Below are 21,713 nucleotides of genomic sequence, written 5' to 3'. Positions count from 1 at the left end.
TCTCTATTTTTTTTCTCTATTTCCTCTCTAATAATAATATGATTAAACCAAGTGCTTGTGGCCCAGTGGTGATTCCAGACTCCCTCAAAGCGTGGAAAATTCTGCGAATTGCGAGGTCCTGGGTTCAAATCCCACTGTGGGGAACGCATGCAGTTATTTCGGCCTTCGAGGGGAAACCCCGTTGAATATGTGGACCCTGGGCTTGCCGGTGTCTGGGTGTCCGAGGGTTTGCTCGCTCCTTGGATCGGCTGGTCGGCCTTCGTGGGGCAACCCCGATGAAGTTTAGGGTAGAGTAGGCTGGAGAGGATTCTCCTTTGCTTGCAAAAAAAAAAAAAAAAAAAAAAAATTAATATGATTAGAAAAAAAATTGAGAGCCTACCAGTTTTTTGTAGTCTTATCATATAGAAAGCGACCGATATGTAAAATTATACCGATTTTTATTATGTATATAAGATGACGTTATTTTTATGACTGGTTCTTGAATTTACATTATAACCCCCCTAGTCATGGTATGCCACTGCATACAAGGACTCATCTTCATGGCATGAGCTAGAACACTTTCATAGTGCATAATCGTTAATTTGGATGCAATTTTGCATATGTTTGGTATGTTTGGGATATGATCAACTTAGGCAGTTGGGCTAGTTGAGGAGTCATCTCAAGCCCAACTCCACCACCCCAACTACTCCTCTAAGGCCCCGTTTATTTTCCGGCTTAATTTCGGCTCATATTAAATTTAACTTATTTCAGTTCAACTGAACTTATATTTTAACTTTATTCTTTTCAGTTAACTTTGATTTAGTTCAACTCATTTCAGTTCACTTTTAACTCAATTTAGTCTAGTTCATCTCTATTCAACCCAAATGAACAGGGTATAAGGGTCAATGTCAATGGCGTAAATCATCATTCCCCTTTTTTTCTAATGATAACTTAGAATATACCAATATGAATCCATTTTTGTCCTTTTATTCAAAGCCAAAACAACATCACTATAGATTAATCAAATCCAAATAAAAAATACACCAGTCAAATCCGATCATTTATTTATCAATATATTCTCATTAGCTAGGTACATATTAAGTCGATAACATGATATACGAGAATTATCGCAAACCTCCTCAGCCAAAAATGCATCATTATAGGGTGAAGTTTGATATTTTAATTTTTCAAGTATACAATTGAATCATAAAAATTTAGTAAAAAGAGTCTACATGACTAATAGATCTTGCTTAAAACGGACAAATGAGACAATTTTTTTGTTATTCTCAATGCATTTTACATTTGTCTGTGATACTTGACCCCTTTTAAACTTAACAAGGATAGCCCTGACTCCCGTCTTAAACGAGAATTTGTCTTACATGACTGTTCTACTCTTATCTGGACCAAACCAAAACCCGAATAAGAAAACCAAATCGAAACCCGAATAAGGGGAAAAAAAAAACCAAGTATGACATGGTTGATTAGGGATGTCATTGGGGCGGGGCGGTGGTGGATATAGGCTCCCCCATACCCGTGCCCACTAAGAAAAACTCGTACCCATCCCCGCCCCCACCACCCGTGGCGGGTACAAGTTTCCAAAACCATCCCCGCCCCAATGGGTGGAAATATAAAACCGTACCCGCCCTGCTTATTAATTAGTACTCATTAACCCGCTACAACATAATTTTATTCGATAAAATTTTTCCGTAAAAGTTGGTTTAATCATGTTAATTTTTATTTTTTCACCAAATAGGTTAGTAAAAAACTTTATAAAATAGTTATTATTAACATTATGTCTTAATTATAACTAAATAAAATTTATAAAATTATCATAATCTTACTAGTTTTTTAAATGACTAGGTTTGGTGCCCGGCTTCGCCCGGGCTACCTTTATTTACAGTTAAATTTTATTTTCAATGAAATAAACTATGTTGGAGTTGTCTAACTTACATGTTTACTATTAGTAATATATATTTCTATGGCATATCTTGTAATTATGATGAAATGTAAAATTTGTTTTCAAATTATGAAACACGTTCACTACCCCGCTATCACGACATTCTTTGTTACTTTCATTACGTCCACTACTCCCGTGGTTACTATTGTTTCTTTTACTAATTCCTCTATTTTTTTTTGTTAAATTCATTATTCCCGTTAATTTTATCCAGTCTATATTTAAATAAATAAAATATTTTCTTGAGTCAATTGGTTATTTAATTGTTCATACTTTTTCTCATTGTTACCACTGTTACTTTCACTATATTCGTTGTTACATTCACTATATACACTCCCACTGGCATTATTAATTATAACTGTCACTACTCCCACATTAATACCGTTAATTTTATTAATCTCGTTGGTGCTACTATTACTTTTACTACATTTAATTTAATTTATAATTTTATGATGATACTAATTAATTGCATAAGTGGGACATGTTAATTTTAAGGAAAATTACTATATTATTGTGTTTTCTAGATTTAATTACTTTAATTTAATATAGTTTCCATAAATATTCTCCATAAAGGCATCTTTATATTATACTTTTAACCAAAACTATAAAATATTTACATTGAGGTCCCTTTATCGCTGTCCATCACACTAGCGTCTTTATCGATTTAAAACTATATAGTATATTTAAGTTGTATAAATTTCTTTAATTACATTGAAGTCCCTTGGTTTCTGGAATTAATATATAGTATTGATATTGATTGGCGGGTAGGCGGGTATTAGGTGGGTAAGATGCAAAATCCATCCCCGCCCCATGACCCATGGCGGGTACATCTTTCACACCCGCCCCACCACCCGCCAAAACTCTACCCATCCCGCCCCAACTGGGCGGGTGTGGGGCGGTACCCACTTGTACCCGCCCCGCTGACATCCCTAGGTTGATGAAGTTTAAGCATGAAGAATGCCCAAACATCAAAACCAACTAAAAAATTCCTACCTTTTTCTTCAAACTTGACAGTTTCTTGCTCAATCTTTTCAAACCATCTCTTTCTTTCTTTCAACATCCATCTTTCCTTTGATTCTTTTCACTTCCTTAAATTTAGAAACAAAGAACAATTTCAATATTCTCCCTTTAATTAGTATTACTACTACATTTCACTCATTTTCCTCCATTATTGAACAATTTCTTTCAAAATTTGCTTAATTTTTCTGGGTTTTTGAAATTTTAGTGAAAAGTTAAGATTTTGATACCTGGGTATTTTTCAATTTAGGGTTTAGGGTTTTGGGTAATGGATTCTCAGGTGTTGGTTGCTCTTGGGCTGTCTCTTGTTGGTGGATTGAGCACTTCTTTAGGTATGAACTTTCCATTTTCTTGGTTTAATTAATCAATTATGAAGTTTAATTTGTACAATTATTGTTATTTAATTGATTTTTGAACTGAATAATTTAGTTTAGTTTAGTGTAGTTTTGATTTGGTATTATATTTGTGGTTGAATGGTAGTTAGGTTTATTTGAACTTGATGATTTCTTGTGTATAATGGCCATTGTGTTTTGGATTCGGTCGCGGTCGCGGTATTGGTTGCGGGTCGCGGTATTGGTTGCGGCGTGATCATGCTAAATTTAGTCAATATCGTCATTGACTTAAAATGCTGTAGAATGCAGTGGTGGTGAACTCCAAAACGTTTATAACTTGCTGGTGTAATCGTGTGGCGAGCGATATTTAGAAGCATGAGTTAATGGCTGAAGTTATCACTGATTAGTGCAAGAAGTTGGAAAATGATATTTGTCATTGTTATCATTATTGCTAATTTGCATCAGTGAGAAGATGTATGCCTGTCGTCGAAGGGGGTGGATTATTAAAGACTCCAAAGAGTGAATTGGTTTCGGTTTTGATCATAATTCATTCAATATACAAGAATGAATTGTAATTGTACGTTCAAGAAACTTGGTTCCGTTAGGGGGAAATGGGGAAAAGGAAGCTTTTAGAGCTGAATTAGTTGTATATTACAAGTCTCATGATGTTCATGTAGAATAATTGTACGTTTTAGGCGATTTTACTGATAGGGCTGAAGTCGAAAGCTATGAGCAAGCTATAGTCAATGTAAAGTCTGATTTTAGATAGATGGAAAGACTTTGAACAATTTGGCCCCTGTCTGATTATATTTGATTTGACTTTTGCTTTTAAATCAGCCAATCAGTTGTCGGATTTATTTTATATTCGGTCTGTCGTAAAAGTTGGCTTAGAGATGGTAACTTGTCTATTCAAAATACAAGAATGAATAATGGGACACATAACATTCAAAAAACTTGGTTCTTGTAGGAGAAAATGGGGAATAGGAAGGTAATAGGGCTGAATTAAGTTGTATATTTCAAGTCTCGTGATGTTAATGTAGGATAAATGTATGTTTTAGGCGCTTTTACTGATAGGGCTGAAGTCGAAAGCTATGTGCGACCTGCAGTCAATGTAAAGTCTGATTTTCGATGGATGGAATTTGAAGACTTTGAACTATTTGGCCCCTGTCTGATTGTATATTATTGACTTCCGCTTTTTAACTTCGGATATATCTTAAGAGATCAGAGATGGTATCTTGTCTATTCATGTGGAATTACTTATAACTTGTTCCTGATCAATTTCATTTAACTAGTTTTTATTAAGCTATTGATCACCATCACCACCTTTTTTTTTTGAAAAAAAAAATAAATTACAAATCCAGTTTGTATTAAGAAGTGTTTGTGTGGTTGATAATTGGATGATTTTTTTCTCTAAATTGCCTACATTGTCGTGTAACAAAAACATGTATAAAAAATCTGGAGCAATTTTGTACGATAAAGCTTACTTGTGGCTCATTGGATGTCAAACAGGTGCACTTCTTGTGGTACTCAGTAATGCTCCAAACTTGAAGATGCTTGGGCTGCTACAGGTGATCCACATTGTTATCTAAAACCATAATATTATCTTAGTTAGTCGATCTTGTTGCTAACCATTGTGGCTATCCCATAGTTAGAAGTATATCAGCAGCTTCATATGCTTTCTAATTTTAGTCTAATGAGGAACTTGTCAAAATTAGCGCCACCACTGAAGGCATTCCTATATTGCTTTCTTTTCCTTTTTACCTAAAATCGTCTGTTACCTAAAATCGTCTGTTTACTCCTGTAGGGCTTTGCTGCTGGTCTAATGCTTAGCATATCATTCTTTGATTTGGCTCACAATGCCATAAATTCAATAGGCTTTTTGAAAGGAAATATCTGGGTAATTTACCGTCGTTAAATTTCATTTCTGTAGAAATTTGGTTCAACTGACGTGTTTACTAACACATAATCCACCTTCTTTAGTTTTTCTCAGGAGTCATATTCTTTGCATTCATTGCGAACTTCATCCCAGAACCGACACTTGCTCCTACTCCAGATGTTAAAAGCAAGAAGGTTAGTTTCATTTTTCCTTCACAAAGATGTGTCAACTTAATTTGTTTTAAGTTAAAGTGTAGTCTTACTAGCTGGTCCACTATCTAAGGTTTGTTGACATTCTGCCGCTGCTTATCAGACAAATGGACATGCGAAGGGAAAGGATATTATGAAAAAACATCGACGCCAAGTTATGTACAGTGGAATCATTACAGCCATAGGTACTTTGACTTTTGATTTTTTTTAACCCCGCAATTTGCGGGAGCCAGTTTGGCACTGGGGTAATGTTGTTGTTGTATAGTGGATACTTGTCGACCTTTTCCAACCGGTCAAGTGCTCTAGTTCATTTCCTTCATATTTAGCTATCTTCTTATTGCCATTCGGGTAAAAATGAAGTGTCCAAGTGCACATGGCCTTGTATTCAGTGGAATACGGAAAGACAACGTAGCGTGAACACTCCCAGTAACATATGCCAGATGTCTGAGCATGACGAAGAATTTGTTACATTGCTTAAGCGTGAATCAGGATGTAAATTATGCTCTGGTTGTGTCCTCATACTCTTTAAATGACGAGTCAGAATTTTTGCAGCCAAAAAATCCAGTTCATTGTGGCGCTTTTTTATATCATATCTAATTTGCGTAAAGATCAGTTTAAATCAAAACCAAAAAAAAAAACTTTCTGCTGTTGTCTGCCCCAGGCATCTCTTGCTGGACAGCTTATATTCGTCATAAAAATAATGTGAAACAATCTATATGGGTTGAACTTATGAAACCTTTTTTTTTCGGTTTAGGAATAAGCTTACACAATTTTCCAGAAGGCATGGCTGTTTTTCTTGGATCCATAAAGGTATATTGTAGTGACATTGTTCCTGATTTCATGCACGCATTGCTTTCATTCGGGTGTTCAGTAGTAGTACGTATGCCCAACTTTTGTGGCTTATTGTGTGCATTGTCTGACTGTCCTAAATGGAGCTCTTGATTTCTAAAGACAATGTACTGTGAGTACGTAGTACACTTTACACTTATACGAATGATTGGATTTGAGGGAGTCTTCAGTGTTTAGTCTCTTTGGACATCTTATATTAGAGTAATTAGACTGAATTTGCTCATCCGTGACCTGTTATGCTTCTAATAATAACAAAATTATTGATTTTAGTAGTTTGTAGAATTGTACGTGTAACTAATCATAAACTACTAGCTGTACTTTAGCTATTGCTAATTCTGTTGTCTCCCGTTGATGCTTATGACACTGTCAAATAAAGTTTACTGATTTTCAGATCTTCGGCAAACAAATTTCATGTTCGTGCACAGTTGCACTGTATTTGTATTTAGGATATGCTGACTAATTCCTGAATCTGGTAAAACCATTCCTCTAAGATGTCTGTATTGTTCTATCGTATCAGGGCCTTCGAGTGGGACTCAATTTGGCTCTGGCTATTGCCTTGCATAACATTCCTGAGGTATAGTTTGCTATTATTAGCATTTGAGTAACTTTGCTTCATGTCCTTTAACATCCTTACTCCTGCTTGTGCTGATAACCGGGGTGGTTCATATATTGTACAAACTCCATCCCATTTATAATTTCTCCATGTGACTTTATATTGTGAAGAAAACACGGTTAAAGTTATCATTGACCAACCTGGTCAAATAGACAGAGTATCATATAGGAAGGTGGGACTTGGGAGTATGGATTAAGTTAAATCTGTAATGTGCTTTGTCTTACCGGTGTCTCCGATTTGGTTTAACAGGGCGTTGCAGTTGCTCTTCCAGTTTACTTCGCAACACAGAGGTAGTTCATCCTGTCAATGAATTTTCACGTAGCTGTTTGGGACCTTGGGTTTTCTTACAGCTACAAGAGTCATCATCTTAGTTTTCATATCTAGCGTTGACCGGTGACTCACCTAAGACTGCTTCTTTGTGAATCTCTTGACAAAACCGACTGTGTCTTTCGTTGTAAGGTGGAAATGGGAGCCATGACAAAGGATAACTCTTACAATCACTTGGGAGTGGGGATAAATTTAAGGGGTTGTGGAGGCTAAAATAAAGGGGGAAAAAAGGATAAATGGAGTTTTTTGTTTGTTGTAGAGGGTACTGAAGGATATAAATCTACCGATTTTCTAATCATTTAACTACCACCATCTCACCCATCTCCTGTCATGTTTTCTTCTGATGATCCCTTTATTACCCTCAAGGTCTCAATCCAAGCATACCATATTACCACTGCATTTTTTTTTTTTTTTTTACCTTTTTCATTATTTATAAGGAATATTTTAATCAAAGGTTCACAAATGATTGGAACGGAGCGAGCAGTAAATATTTTTTTGTTTTTTTTTTGAAAAACGCTGAGAATGGGGTAGGAGTGTAGGACCGTCGGAGACATATATACACCGTACTGAAACTTAGAAGATGTCTCATTTTAAGCTGAAGACTTGTTAAAAAAAAATTCTTTAGGCAATCCAATGTTAATTGTTGACAGCTAGTAGAACCTTGGTCATTTTCTTTACCAAAAGAGCAAGTGCAAGTTTTTTTAGTTTCTAAAGTAGAAAATATACTGATCTGACGTGTATGTTCATGTTTCATAAGGTCTTACTGTGGTCGCTATGTAAAAATGTGCAACAATGTCGACTTTCTGAATTTCCTGTATCTAGTGTGATAAGATCCGTTTGTTGATGTGCTGCAGCAAGTGGCAAGCATTTAAGCTAGCATCACTCTCCGGTTTGGCGGAGCCCCTAGGTGTTATAATTGTAGGTAAGCACCAACTCTATCCAGAAATAGGATATCCTCTTCTCTGTATATAGCCTGAATCTAGACGGGTGAACTGTTCTTATTTAAATTTTTCTGTGATGTAGCATACCTGTTCCCGAGCAGTCTAAATCCTGAGATTTTGGAGGGTCTTCTTGGAGCAGGTACATTTTGTTGGACAAATTTCAGATATTCCGTATATCTGTATGTGTTTTCTATTACACGTCTAATGAGTGGTTTGGGTTTTGCAGTTGGTGGAGTTATGGCATTTCTGACCTTGCATGAGATGTTGCCGTTGGCATTTGATTATGCTGGTCAGAAACAAGCTGTCAAGGCCGTATTCTTTGGCATGGCTTTTATGTCGGCGAGGTATATAATGTTCTATCAAAGTTTCGTTGTGGTTGGTTTTTCCAATGTTGTTCGTACACTTGTCAACCGAATTTCATCCAAAAAATCCGTTTGGAAAGGTCCGAATTTTATCAGTATGCCTGCAACCCATTAACTTCAACTGTTGTGGAATTGCAGCTTGTATTTTCTGGAAATCAGCCTACCGGCAGATATGAGTTTATAGCCGAACAGTGATCCTGTGATAAAAATCTGGATAAACACGCCTCCAACCTCATACTTGGCAACGTCTTCCTCCTTTATCGACACAGTACTATAGCTGGTACTTACCCAATGCAGTGGAGTTCATATCGAAGTACATTTGAAACTCCTTGTTTAATGTGAATTACTAGTAGGTTATTGTAGCCACTGCACACTATTGAAAAGCTTAATAAAATTGTAAAGCTTTTAATTTCAGCAGTGAATCTGATGTTTAAAGTTCAGCTATGAGTCAATGTTTTATTGTTTAGCAGTGATATGTTGCTCTTTTTATTGCTGTCAGATTTCAAACCCAAGTATCACAACTCGAGAGGTGACAGCCTGATATGTACATGTTTGGTTGGTATTACTCTAATTGAATCATAATATTGTATCTAGTCGCGATCAGGGGCGGATTCAGGAATTAGATGTACGGTGGGCTATAGTGTTTTTCTCTGAAATGTAATAGCAGCCTTGAAATTGATAATTATAAGTGCTTTCACCATTAATTTTTTTACGTGTTACTTTTGTGATATTCGAGTCAAAAATTTAAAATTTTGAAATTTTATCGATATTATATTTATCCCATTTGTCCTTGTAAATTATTCATATTTAGTTTTATACACAAAAGGACCAAGATAAGTGATACATTCTCAATTTTATCCTTCGAAATAATATCACTACTCTCTTCCCCTAGTTTCAATTTCCTTCCTTCCCTTCTTACTTTTTCTCTCTGATGGTTTTTTTTCCATCAACTAACATATCCGCAAGAATAATTAAAAAAAAATTCATAAGTAAACATCCTCTTAAACTAATTGATTACTTGGATAGAAGAATTGAACAAAAGTGTCTATATGCAAAGTATAAATTCCGAAGAAAAGCTAACATATCATGAAAAATCTAATAGGTTAAATATTAAAAATTGATAAATCTAATAGGTTATTAGGAAAAAAAATTCCTTTCCTGGGGTTTGAACCCATGAGATTGGGGAGTAGAAGCCAATACTTTACCACTGAGTCAATACAAGATTGATGCCTTATTTGTACAAGTTAGTATCTATTAATTTTTTCCTCAAAAATAGGTTGGGCTCCAGCCCAGACAGCCCTTGGGCTGGATCCGCCCCTGGTCGCGATCCACAATTTAAGATGTCGTGCCTCTTGATCTCTATATCGATGTGACAATTCCTGTAAAGGTAGAATGAAGAGATGTTTAGTTGTTTACTCGTAAATCGTATGATGGCTTGTCAAATCCGGCGACCTCTATTGGATTAACATCTTTGGCGGCTACTACGTTTTCGATTTGTAAGTTCCTCAGTTTGTGTTAAGAGTAGGTTTGCAGTTTTCTTTTTAACTACAAGGTTCCAACTTTGCTTTCTGGAGTTTTTAACGCATATATTCCTCGGCTTTTATTTTTCCACCAATTCTTATTTAATTTATAGCAATTCTTATTTAATTTCCACCTTTATTTTTAAAAAGCGTTTTAAATTAAAACGGTCTTTAACAAGTCCCAAAACTGATGTAAGACTCCTCCTTGTCAACTCCACAATTACAACTAGCTAGTCTTCTTAAGAATAAGATGATACTGTACGATTTATTGAAGGCCCAAAAGTTATAAAAAAAAAAAAAAGTAAAACCCTAATATATATCCATAATAATAACACGATTTATTAAAGGCCCAAAAGTAAAAAAAAAAAAAAAAAAAAAAAGATAGAACCTAATATTGAAGATGAAGATTTCCCCCAACCCATTTCAATCCGTCGTATGCCACACCCTTCCCAAATACCTACTTTCTCACATATATATATAAACCCACCCTCCCCTTATTACAACCCTAATCCGGTGATCAGCAAATAAAAATGCGATTCCTCGCTGCATGTAAAATTCTGATCTACAAATTTTCTTGCTTTAACAATTTTTGTTATCTATTATTCGAAAATCAAGATACGTGAGTGAAAGTAGGAGAGAACAGGAAACAAAAAAAAAATATAACCTAATATTGAAGATGAAGATTCCATCCAACCCTAATATTAAAGGCCCGAAAATTCAAGATACGTGGGTGAAAAAAAAATGGGAGATAGAAAAGGGAAAGCAAAAATGACGAAGGATGAATTATACGCGGAAGAATGGGATCATTTGGAAATGGTAAAAATTGATTATGGTAAAACTGAAGTTTCAAAAGTAATCAGGAAAATTTCTCCACCCGGAGGAATCAATGATTGAAAAAGGCGTTTTCCGGGGTTTTATGGGTTTAAGGTTGGGTTTGGATGGTAGATGGGGATATCGCGCTACTTTATAGTCATGAAACCTACTTTTCGGGTCCTCACTATCCGCCAGATTCTGATCCCCGTTTTAATCCGGTGTCAGCTCCCACTTCCCAGGGCATTTACCCAACTTGTTTGGCACACTCTGTTTATCATGTTTTAATGTTACAACTAGTTCTATTACCCGTGAATAATTCACGAGGTTAGCTGTATTATCACGTTGGTGGTGTTATGCTGAGCCCCCGTTAACAAAAAGGACTCATAAGAATTTATTTTTATCAATCTATACCTATACTGCCATAATATATCGTCAAAATATTATTTTCACAATTTACTAAACGTTTGCCATGAATTATTAATATTTTGCCACAAATATTGTTAATTTTATTAGTGTTTTGTCACGATTATTATTATTATTATTATTATTATTATTATTATTATTATTATTATTATTATTTTTGTTGTCTCCCATTTTGTTTAGCTATGTAATTAATTCAGGCTCAAAGAAATTTTTCAAAATAGAAATTTTTATGCTTTTATTTGTTTAACAATAATTTAAGGTAAATTGAATGGTTAACATTATTTTGAGAGATTATGGTGAGAATTATAATTTGTGTTTAATATTAGATATATTGGCTTTAATTTTAAGTTTAATTTTTTGTTTAATTTTCTTAACAAATAAAAAGCAAATATTAATATTTATTGTGCTTTAATTAGTGTTTAATGTTATGATTTTTTCAATTTTTTTTAAATAATAATGATGATGTGGCATGCTCTAATAGTCTTAAAAGTTGGATGTTGAAAGCCAATGTTTACGCTTGCCTTTTTATATTTTATATATATAGATTGGCCATTGGTTCAAAATTTTTGAGAGGAGATCATCATCCCTCAATTTCGTTAACTTATCTGACCGACCTAGTCAATAATAGACCTCGTCTAGTTTTTAATGCTTTAAAAGAATTTGGTATCTACCAAGCATGTGAATATGATGATTTGAACCATAAACCGAAAACCGATGAGGCTCGTTTCTAGATTGTGACCCCATCTTCTTTTAGTGGTAAAACATTAACTTGTCAAGAGTATGGAATGGCGATTTGTTAAAGAATTGTTGAATGTAGAGAAGTAGTAATCATCGTACCAAGTTATAAAGATAATGGTGAACGTTAGGTTGAAGAGTTGCGTTCAGTTGTACAAGGGAATTTGGTGCCTGAATACGTGAATGTTCATCATGCTCTTTGTTGTGTTGAGTGGGAACAACTCGGAGACGGGACCTATGGTTTTGTTTGTCTCGATTAGGCAACTGGGATATTTTGTATTGAGTGGTTAGAGGATATCAGTAGCATATCACGTGTCTACATAGTGCAATTGGAGTCGATTGATTCAGTAAGGAAGGTCTTAATTGATAAGATTAAAGATGTTTTAGCCAAAAAAAGGGTAATCCCCCGATTTTCATTTATCGAATCATTTTGGAATATGTGTGCAATATACTTCTGCAAATATCCGTCATGTTTTCCATATTGTTAAATTGGTTTTTGTTGTCAAGCTTGCACATGTTTTTGAGAATATTAACGCCTTGTCATTCATCCCTTTCTCTGATTACATATGTCAGTCTCTTCATTTAGGTGACCATGAGATTGCTCCTTGTGTTGTACTTGTTATACATTCCTACTGACAAGATTTTACAGTTGGGTTCTAGTTTCTTGACCAATTATATATCCTGTTATTTTTCCTGAACTAGAGAGCCCTTATACTGTATCCCTCTAACACGATAAGAGAAATCATTTGTTTTCCATCCTACTCCCATTTAGGCGTAACCATTGGTTGCGATTCTTTATAACAATATTTGATGAGATCGATGTTTTACTATTTGATGATATACCCATGCGATTATTATACCTCTATTTTGACGGGATAATCTTGTTGGACGTGTGTTGATGATCTATCTTTTCTATTTCCAGTCCTTGAAGACGATGATGATGTTCTACATGCTTCCGCAGAATTTTATCAGCATGCCTGCAACCCATTAACTTCAATGGAATTGCAGCTTGTATATTCTGGAAATCAGCCTACCGAGAGATATGAGTTTATAGCCGAACAGTGATCCTGTGATAAAAATCTGGACAAGCTCCCTCAGATAAACACGCCTCCAACGATGACAACGTCTTCCCCCCTTTATCGACAGAGTATTATAGCTGGTAACCTTCTACTTACCCAATGCACCGGAGTTGGTCATATCGAAGTACATTTGAAACTCCTTGTTTAATGTGAATTACTAGTAGGTTATTGTAGCCAGTGCACTGCACACTATTGAAAAGCTTAATAAAATTGTAAAGCTTTTAATTTCAGTAGTGAATCTGATGTTTAAAGTTCAGCAATCTTTAATGTTTAGTAGTGATATGTTCTGCTCTTTTTATTGTTGTAAAGTGAGTCACAAAGACGACTTTTATTGCCTTCGGATTTCAAACCCAAGTCTCAACTCTCAAGTATCACAACTCGAGAGCTGACAGAGAAAATAGAGAGAAGGGACATGGAGAGGATTCATTCCGTTTGATTGGTTTCCAACTTTATTTTAATAGAATGAGAAAAATTGTTTAAATTAAGACGGTTTTAAACAAGTTCTAACATATTCAAGACTCGTTCCATTGGCAAGTCCACAGTTAAACAACAACAGTCAACTGTAGTAGGTTAACAGTATGAATAAACTTTCACACACATGACAATTGACACCTACATCTCTTCAAAGCTGCCCCTAATGATCTCTTATTTCTCTTCCTACGGGTGGTCGTAACTCGTAAGTCGTAACGTTACACGGTAATGTACTCCGTCACTCAAAACTCATTTAATTGTGGCCTAAACATATATTAGTGCTATATTATTATACTTCTTCCGTTCCAATGAATTGTATACGTTTGCTTTATTCTCTTCAATATAACTTCTAATATATAAGATAAATCAACTGAGATCTTGTTTAAATTGTCTTGCCGAGTACATTATAAATATCAAATTTTTATAATTTTTAGTATTATGTAACTAAAGATATGAATGAAAGAAAACAAGCATTGATATATGTACATAAAGCAAACGTATACAATTCATTAGAACGGAGGAAGTATCATTTACTTCCATTCAGTCAAATTACCTGACAAATACAATACATACTCCCTCCTATTCTTAATAACCCTCCCCTTTCATGGAAGACACGATAATTAAGGGAGGGGAGTATTATATGATAAAGTATTATAGTGGGGTAGGAGATTAGAGAGAGTGAAGGTATTGTGTGATTAATAAAATAATTATTGTTAACCAAGTGCTTGCAGTCTAGTGGTAGACTTGGGTAACCTCAAAGCTTGCAAAAGCAAGAATTGCGAGATCCCGTGTTCGAACCCACGGATGAGCAATTCATGCGGTTATCTCGGCGGCCCCAATTGGGGTGGTTTACATGGTCCGGGTGGTGACGCTGGAATGCCTGGGCCCGGGGGGAATAAACCCCTCGTCACAAAAATAAAATAAAATAAAAATAATAATAATAATAATAAAAAATAATTGTTGTGGGGTAAGGTGATTAAAATAAGTATTGTTGTGGAGTAAGGTGATTAAAATAAGATAAAGTATGAGTATGGTTAGGTATTGTTGTGGGTGGAGTGATTAAAATAAGTATAAAAGTTTGTCAAATAAGAAAATAAGAAGAATATTGTGAATAGGCGAAAAAAAGGAAATAAGGAGAGTTATTTAGAATAGGGGGGAGTACATAGATACAACCCTAACATGCAGAAAGAGTTGTTCAAATACAGGCATGGACCGGAATAATGGGCCATGTAACCTTGCCCTTACCCGCCATATTGTTAAAAGTCAGGTGGGCCATGCCCATGGTCTATAGGGCTCTATATATATTTATGGGCTCCATGTTTCTCAATTGTAAAGAAGATTTCTTGTCCTTAAAGCTATCTCTCAGCAAAAACAAGGCTTCCCTGAAACCAAAGGAATGAAACAACGTATGGATAATCTTCCTGCTTTTTATTTTCGGTATGTATGCTCATGGCTTCTTTACTTTGCTCTTTAATTTGCAATTAATTGATAATTTACAATTAACTAATCAAAAACAGGTTGTAATCTAAATTAGTGTTCATGATTAAAGAAATTTGATTAGTTGGGACGTTTGTGTGGTTAGGTTTTCAAAGAATTAGGTCAGAGTCTTTCTTTGTTAGGGGTAGGTAAATAGAAAGTGTCGTGCAAAAAATACTAAAATGAGTAAAATGCGTACCGGGAAAATAAATTGCGTATAAATAAGATATGTATCTACCAAATTGTGTGACGGTAGCAGGTTTACTATCTAGGGTTAGGGTTCGCTACATTAATTAGCTGTACTATTTGTTGTATCGTATTCATTTGCTTTATGTTTCAGGCCAGTTGAAGAGAGTCTTCCGAAAACAAACAGGTATGATTTATATATCGCGAAAGTCTGAAATAAGGAAGGCTAATTACTTGAATGCTATCAATTTATTCACTTTTGAATGATTTACGCTTGTATTTTACGCATTTGAAGGTTTGATGATGAAGAGGATGAGTCTCGAGTGCTTGGGTATGTGGAGGCATTCTTGCTCTTTCTATTCTTAACTAATTGGGCTTCTTTCAGCGTAACATAGCTATCGCCCGTTCCCTCAGAATTCTATTGTAGTACCTCTCGCCTCTGGCCTGTATACTATGTGTACATTGCGCTAGTATTAGTAAGTTATCGCCCGTTCCCTCAGAATACTAAGTTTTTCAACGATTCATGTTTTTAATTTTTGCAATTGAAGGATTGCTGATTTGAGTGCTCAGATTGAAGCAATGAAAAACAAGGTGGATATGGATGAAATCTTTTTTGGGTATGTAATTTCCACACATTTTTGTTCTTTCTTTCTCTATTTACAACCAACCAACGGTCTATAAACCGCTGCACTAAATGTGCTGCCACTCATTAGCATGGAACTGTTATCATTCTTCTCGTCCATGAGTTTGATTTCAATTGATGTCATAATAAGGAAATGAGCCATAGTCCCTCTTCCCCTTATACCAAAAGAATAAGATATCTTCATATTTTCCCGCCTAAATGAATTTGGCTATACTGTAATTGAGCTTTTATTATATCATATCTATAATTAGTCTTTCATTATATTATATCTCCAACTAAATTATACTGAACCTTCCCAATTTTACAATTAAATTTCAATTTGAGTTAAATATATATCAATTGTATAATTGTTATTTTCTTTAATATTCCTATCTAAAAATCGCGCATTTGTGCGGGATCTATACTAGTTAGTTTTAATTTGATTCCATGTATGTATATATGTTACTACATAGTACATACGTTGATGCTTTTCTTCTTTGGTGATTGCTAGGGGTGCTGAACCATTGAAAAGAGAATCTAACAAATTTGCAAGTGCGGCCATATCGTACCTGCAGGACAAGGTTAGTGTTTTTTAGTCGTGTTTTATCCTTGATTCTGCCACTGAACGAAGAGAAAAATGATTACGCATCTGAGGTAATACCTCAGACCTTGTAGTTTTTGAGCATATACACATTTTTTCTGAGCATACCATTTATAAATATAGTTTTTAAGCAATATTATATTTTTTTTAGTGTAATGTTTTAGTAAATGTTCTAAAAAACTTTATACTAAAGTAGAACTCAAAAACTTTAAAATAAAACTCAGAAAATAAACAATAAGAGGTATTACCTGAGATGTATAGTTTATAAACTGCTGAACGAATATAATAACCGTCCAAAAAAGCTTGTTTGATCTATGTGTTGGTGATAGGGTCACAAGCTGGAGTTGGTCAACTCGGGTTCATATGAAGGGAAGATATGCGGGTATGGCATGAGGTTTCATCTCAACTTCAAGGCTAAGAGGGCAGATGACCCTCGTGCTCCTGTGGAGATGTATTTCGCCCAGCTCTATAGTGGTGCTACGCTTGATGTTGAATGCTGCGTCTCTTTGGGAGAATCTGACTCTCTTCCATGTATGTTTATGTTATCGTCTATATATTTATAAATCTTGCAAGGTTCTGATTGTTGTTCCTTTTTTAAATACTGATTCGATCATTCATTATTTATGCACGCAGATGAACGAGATAATCAGGGTTGCTTATATTGTACCGAGTTTATTCATCACCCCCGTGGAGACTGTGAAGGGAGGATAATAGGGGGTAAAGTTGTATGGGGTCCACGGGTAAATTGAGTATACTGTGTAAGTGTGTAACCAATAAGTTAAGGATTAGGCACCTTGTTACTTACGGAGTATTAAGGAGTATGCCATGAAACTAAAGGGTACCTTGTAAATTAAGGTCCCTACGGTTGGACTTGTTATTTGTTAAGGTATGACTTATGTAGAAGCATGTTATGTAATTATGCGGAGTATAATTTGTTTGTGTTCTTGGCGTTATGCCGCTTGCTTTTACGTTTTACTACTTCGTCCATTCCTGTTAATAGTATACATTTCACTTATGGCCTGTTTGGAAACAGTATTTCTTCAGCCACTCTCCTATAGGACCGTCCTATAGCATAGGACTGACCCAATAAAAGAAAAGCCCAAGCAAAAACATTGATATATTAAGTTTTTGATTTTAATTCGATAACTTTATACTTTATAATAAATAAAAACTAACATATTTAAATAGGTAAGTTGTTAATTTAAAATATTAGGTTATGAAAATAAAAGTATTATTTCATGTTTTTATCAAGTAATTTTTTTGGGCCTTGTGTTATTGGGTTAGTCCTACTTAAATAGGGTCCTGCTATACGTCGTCGACAATTTACTAATTATCGTCGACAATTAATGTAAATTTTCAAGTTTGCCCTCCATAACATAACTCCATTTCCGTCTCACTAAAACACAAATCAATTTCCGTCTCACTAAAACACAAGTCAATTTCCGTCTCACTAAAATCTTTCAAACAAAAAAAAAACGGTTTTTCAAAAAAAAAAAAAAAAAGCGGGATTTGTAATTAACAACATCAACGAGAACTTAGCGATTATTGATTACCGCACCAAAAATTAATCTAAGTCAGAAAATGTTTTTTTTTTCAAAAAAAAAAAAAAAAAAAAAAAATCCGGCCGAAAAACATTTTCTTCCGGACCAAGGTCCGGACAAAGAAAATTTTCGTCCAGACCATGGTCCAGACAAAAATATTTTTCGTCCAGACCCAGGTCCAGATGGAAAATATTTTCGTCCAGACCCAGGTCCAGACGAAAAATATTTTCGTCCGGAATTTTTTTTTTTTTTTTTTTTTCCGGACGAAAATATTTTTCGTCTGGACCTGGGTCTGGACGAAAATATTTTCCGTCTGGACCTGGGTCTGGACGAAAAATATTTTTGTCTGGACCATGGTCTGGACGGAAAATTTCTTTGTCCGGACCTTGGTCTGGACGAAAAATTTCTTCATCCAGGCCCTTTTTCAACAATTTTTTTTTTTTTAAAAAAAATTATTAATTTCCGTCTTAAATTAGTTTTGGGTGCGTGGATCGATAATCGCTAATTAAAATAAGTTTCAATAAATTAAAAAATTAAAATAAAACGATCTATCCCCGAACGAGGTTTATTAGTAATTATTAATTATTATTTTACGAAAACAAAACAAGACGGAAAAAATATAAGGGGGAGTGTGAGGGAGGGGTAGTTTTGGAAGTTCATTAAAATTGTCGACGATAATTAGTAAAGGGTGGTGCTCATTCATGGACGAGTTTTACTCTTTCGTGGACGTAAATGACCATAATACCCCTTTTATTTTAATAATTTTTATTTTAATACCCTTCTTTTATTCTCTCTCTATCTTCTTCATTTACCCATTTCTCACTCTAACTACCACCATTCAACCACTACTACCCGTCAGCCACCATCCACCACCTTTACCGCCGCCTTTCTTGCGCCTCCTCAGACATTTAACAAAAAAAAAAAAGACAATGGAAAAATAAAGTAGATGCAGTAACTTTGCGTTCTTCAATTCATGTACTGCTGGCGGGCCACACAAATTCACACAATTTTTTTGGTTGATTCAGTTATGTTTGATCTGTTGACTAGCACCGCCCAACGATGTACATTGAATAGAATGTATATTGAGGACGGAAAAATCATCTCCCATGCCATATAAGAGTTTACCGCCGTTTCACATCCAACGCCGACAACAGCCGCCGTCCCTCACCCCATCATCAAAGACGGTTTAAACAAACCCTAAATTAATTTGTGTAAATCAATTCCTTAATTTGATATAACTATTAAATTAAGAATTAGATTGATTAGTTGATCGATACGAGAATTAACATTCATAATTGTGTAATTTGACGGATTTGATTAATTTTGTGAAGGAGAGAATTAGAGAGATTTTTTTCTTTTTTTTTGTAGGCAAAGGGCATACTATGGAAAAATAATGAAAAAAAGTCCATACAAGAGTAAAATCCGTACATGAATGAGCAACTACGTTAGTAAATTGTCGACGACCTTTAGCAGGCAGGCTTAAATATTGGTCTTATAGAATAATTTGTGTTCATTTTAAATCATGGATTTGGCCCAAATATGGTGTTTGGGCTGATAGCATAATTTGAATTTGGATTTGATAGAAATCCTATCAAATTCTAAACATTAATAAATAAGCCCATTTCAAATCCACACCCTTACCCCCGTATTCCAAATTACAACTCTAGCCCACAGTTCACATCTCTCGATTCATCAACATTGATTTCATCGACAAAGTTCATCCCCAATTTCTAGGGTTAATTCGTGCCTGCGATTTCATCGACAAAGTTCAGCCTGCGATTTTTCCTGGATTATAATCATCGTTTTTCTTCTCACCAACATCCATCAGAGCAATTCAAGTATGTTGCAAGGTTCTGATTGTTTATTATTTATGCACGCAGATGAACGAGATAATCAGGGTTGCATATATTGTACCGAGTTTATTCATCACCCCCGTGGAGACTGTGAAGGGAGGATAATAGGGGGTCAAGTTGTATGGGGTTCACGGGTAAATTGAGTATACCGTTGTGTAACCAATAAGTTAAGGATTAGGCACCTTGTTACTTGCTTACTTATTAAGGAGTATGCCATGAAACTAAGGGGTACCTTGTAAATTAAGGTCACTACGGTTGGACTTGTTATGTTATGACTTATGTCGCTTGCTTTTACGTTTTTGCTATTTTTTCAATTCCATTCAATACTATACATTTCACTTTAAGGAAAATTTACTATAATTAGTAACATGACTAATGTTAGAAACATGATCATCCTTACGAGAGACCTCTTATGCTTGAAATAGCACTCTTGCTTGTCTTTTAGTTTTATTCCTAGGGCTTTTAATAAGATTGCTCATGGTCTTGCCTGTAAGGCCATGAATAGTTAGACGAGGCGTACTTTTCTTTACAGCTGTAAAAAAAAAAAAAAAAAATTGCCGAATAAATAACACAAATATGAACAAAAAATCAAGACATTTTTCATTTTGATATGTATTTTAAAAATCAGTCCATATAGGTAGTATGTAGGCAGTAATTTTCCGTATGATAAAAGTCATGTATACAATCTTATTACGAAAAAACAAAAGCTTACTTATTTTCACCAAATAAACAAATTATACAATAAGACCGTCTTACGGTATGAATCCCTTGTTACTATTAAAATGAGTTTTTAACGTACAAAAGAGATTGAATTACCTGCATGTTATTGTATCTGTTGAAGGTTCTTAAGCAAAGAGGTTGGCCCAATTAAAATTTGAGAAGGTGTCGGTATCCAATATTGTCCCTTAATTAATTGACCTTCTTCATCCATTGTCTTGCAACATCCACCTCCTTCACTAATAATAATTCCACCTTTTATTGTTGATGAATTACTTGATCTATCACCATCACCCATATCATGATCACAGGGGTTCTTAAAGTAAATAGAGGTCCGGTGTACCATAAAAAAATGAAGCCTAAATAAGTGTACTACACGTCGAGGTTTGTAAAGTTTGCATTGAATTTTATTGGTAAAACTTATAAATTCGGTGGCCAAAACTGGAGGCCCAGTTCCGCCGCCCATGGTCGCTCGGATATTCCTGCATGATCATCATGCATATGCATCATCATCATCATGGTATTGTACTTATTAGGATGATGGTCATCATCATCATCATCATCATCATCACTAATGATATCATGAGTGTCATCATTAAGGTTAATCTTGTGTTTAAGTAATGGGCTTAAGTTAAGTAAAGGAAGAGCTTCATTCTCTTAGAGGAGGGGAATAAGGTGGTGATTGTATGGAGGAATTAATATCATTATCATCATTACAAATATTATTTTTATTACAATAAGAGTAATAATTTTGATTATTAATTTTACTATAAATAGGGTTGTTATTGTTATTAGAAATAAAGTTGTTAGGGAAGAAGAAATTGAAGTCATGGGGATTGTTATTATGTGATTATTACTACATGATAACGGATTATTAATAGGAAAAAAGTGATTGAAATTATTATTATTATGATGACGATGATGATTAAAGTAAGGATTAGTCATGATGAAAAGTGAGCGGAAAGGTGAGTTAGAAAATTATTAAAGGCTAGAAAAGTGGAAGTGAGGGAGCTAGCTAGAGTGAATAATTACAAAATTAATTGATATAGGCGTAAATAGCGGATTAATTTCAGCATAAGCAGATTGCAAAAGCAGATTATAAATGGCAGATTTTATCAAAAGGGTTGACTAGCATATTATAATTAGCAGAATTAATTTGAGTGTTTGGTAATTGACAGATTACGATTAGTAAATTGTTAGTTTTCTTTGTAAAATGG

At 34.8% G+C, this 21,713-nt stretch overlaps 2 protein-coding genes across 3 annotated transcripts; both read left to right on the top strand.

The window, feature by feature from the left end:
* The first annotated feature begins 2,881 nt into the window (after positions 1 to 2,881).
* LOC141619433 (zinc transporter ZTP29) lies at positions 2,882 to 13,111 on the top strand. Of its 2 annotated transcripts, XM_074436455.1 has the most exons (13): positions 2,882 to 3,282; positions 4,792 to 4,850; positions 5,087 to 5,179; positions 5,263 to 5,352; positions 5,471 to 5,552; positions 6,122 to 6,177; positions 6,734 to 6,790; positions 7,079 to 7,119; positions 8,011 to 8,078; positions 8,180 to 8,236; positions 8,324 to 8,441; positions 8,598 to 8,649; positions 13,041 to 13,111. In XM_074436455.1, exons 1-12 carry the CDS (start codon positions 3,219 to 3,221, stop codon positions 8,641 to 8,643), a joined length of 831 nt encoding a protein of 276 aa, XP_074292556.1. In that variant the 5' UTR covers positions 2,882 to 3,218; the 3' UTR covers positions 8,644 to 8,649; positions 13,041 to 13,111. The 2 variants fall into 2 exon arrangements, with proteins under 2 accessions (XP_074292556.1, XP_074292555.1); XM_074436454.1 differs by lacking the exon at positions 13,041 to 13,111 and having other exon boundaries at positions 8,598 to 8,946.
* A 1,724-nt stretch (positions 13,112 to 14,835) lies between these two features.
* Positions 14,836 to 20,073, top strand: LOC141622654 (uncharacterized). The gene is made up of 7 exons (XM_074438667.1): positions 14,836 to 14,937; positions 15,317 to 15,349; positions 15,458 to 15,493; positions 15,711 to 15,779; positions 16,296 to 16,365; positions 16,715 to 16,916; positions 19,807 to 20,073. The coding sequence occupies exons 1-7, from the start codon at positions 14,897 to 14,899 to the stop codon at positions 19,920 to 19,922; spliced, it is 567 nt and encodes a 188-aa protein (XP_074294768.1). The 5' UTR covers positions 14,836 to 14,896; the 3' UTR covers positions 19,923 to 20,073.
* The last annotated feature ends 1,640 nt before the right edge of the window (positions 20,074 to 21,713 follow it).

This window comes from Silene latifolia, chromosome X, assembly GCF_048544455.1.
Source record: "Silene latifolia isolate original U9 population chromosome X, ASM4854445v1, whole genome shotgun sequence".
In the NCBI taxonomy this organism is placed as follows: domain Eukaryota; kingdom Viridiplantae; phylum Streptophyta; class Magnoliopsida; order Caryophyllales; family Caryophyllaceae; genus Silene; species Silene latifolia.
Note: the sequence above shows the minus strand (reverse complement) of the source record. Positions and strands in the feature narration are given on the sequence as shown.

Excerpts from the sequence above, each read along its gene's own strand:
- LOC141622654 (XM_074438667.1), top strand. The coding sequence starts at position 14,897 with ATGAAACAACGTATGGATAATCTTCCTGCTTTTTATTTTCG. Across the intron at positions 15,780-16,295 it reads ATGGATGAAATCTTTTTTGG|GGGTGCTGAACCATTGAAAA; the intron begins GTATGTAATTTC and ends GGTGATTGCTAG. Across the intron at positions 16,366-16,714 it reads TATCGTACCTGCAGGACAAG|GGTCACAAGCTGGAGTTGGT; the intron begins GTTAGTGTTTTT and ends TGTTGGTGATAG.
- LOC141619433 (XM_074436455.1), top strand. The coding sequence starts at position 3,219 with ATGGATTCTCAGGTGTTGGTTGCTCTTGGGCTGTCTCTTGTTGGTGGA. Across the intron at positions 6,178-6,733 it reads TTTTTCTTGGATCCATAAAG|GGCCTTCGAGTGGGACTCAA; the intron begins GTATATTGTAGT and ends CTATCGTATCAG. Across the intron at positions 6,791-7,078 it reads CCTTGCATAACATTCCTGAG|GGCGTTGCAGTTGCTCTTCC; the intron begins GTATAGTTTGCT and ends TTGGTTTAACAG.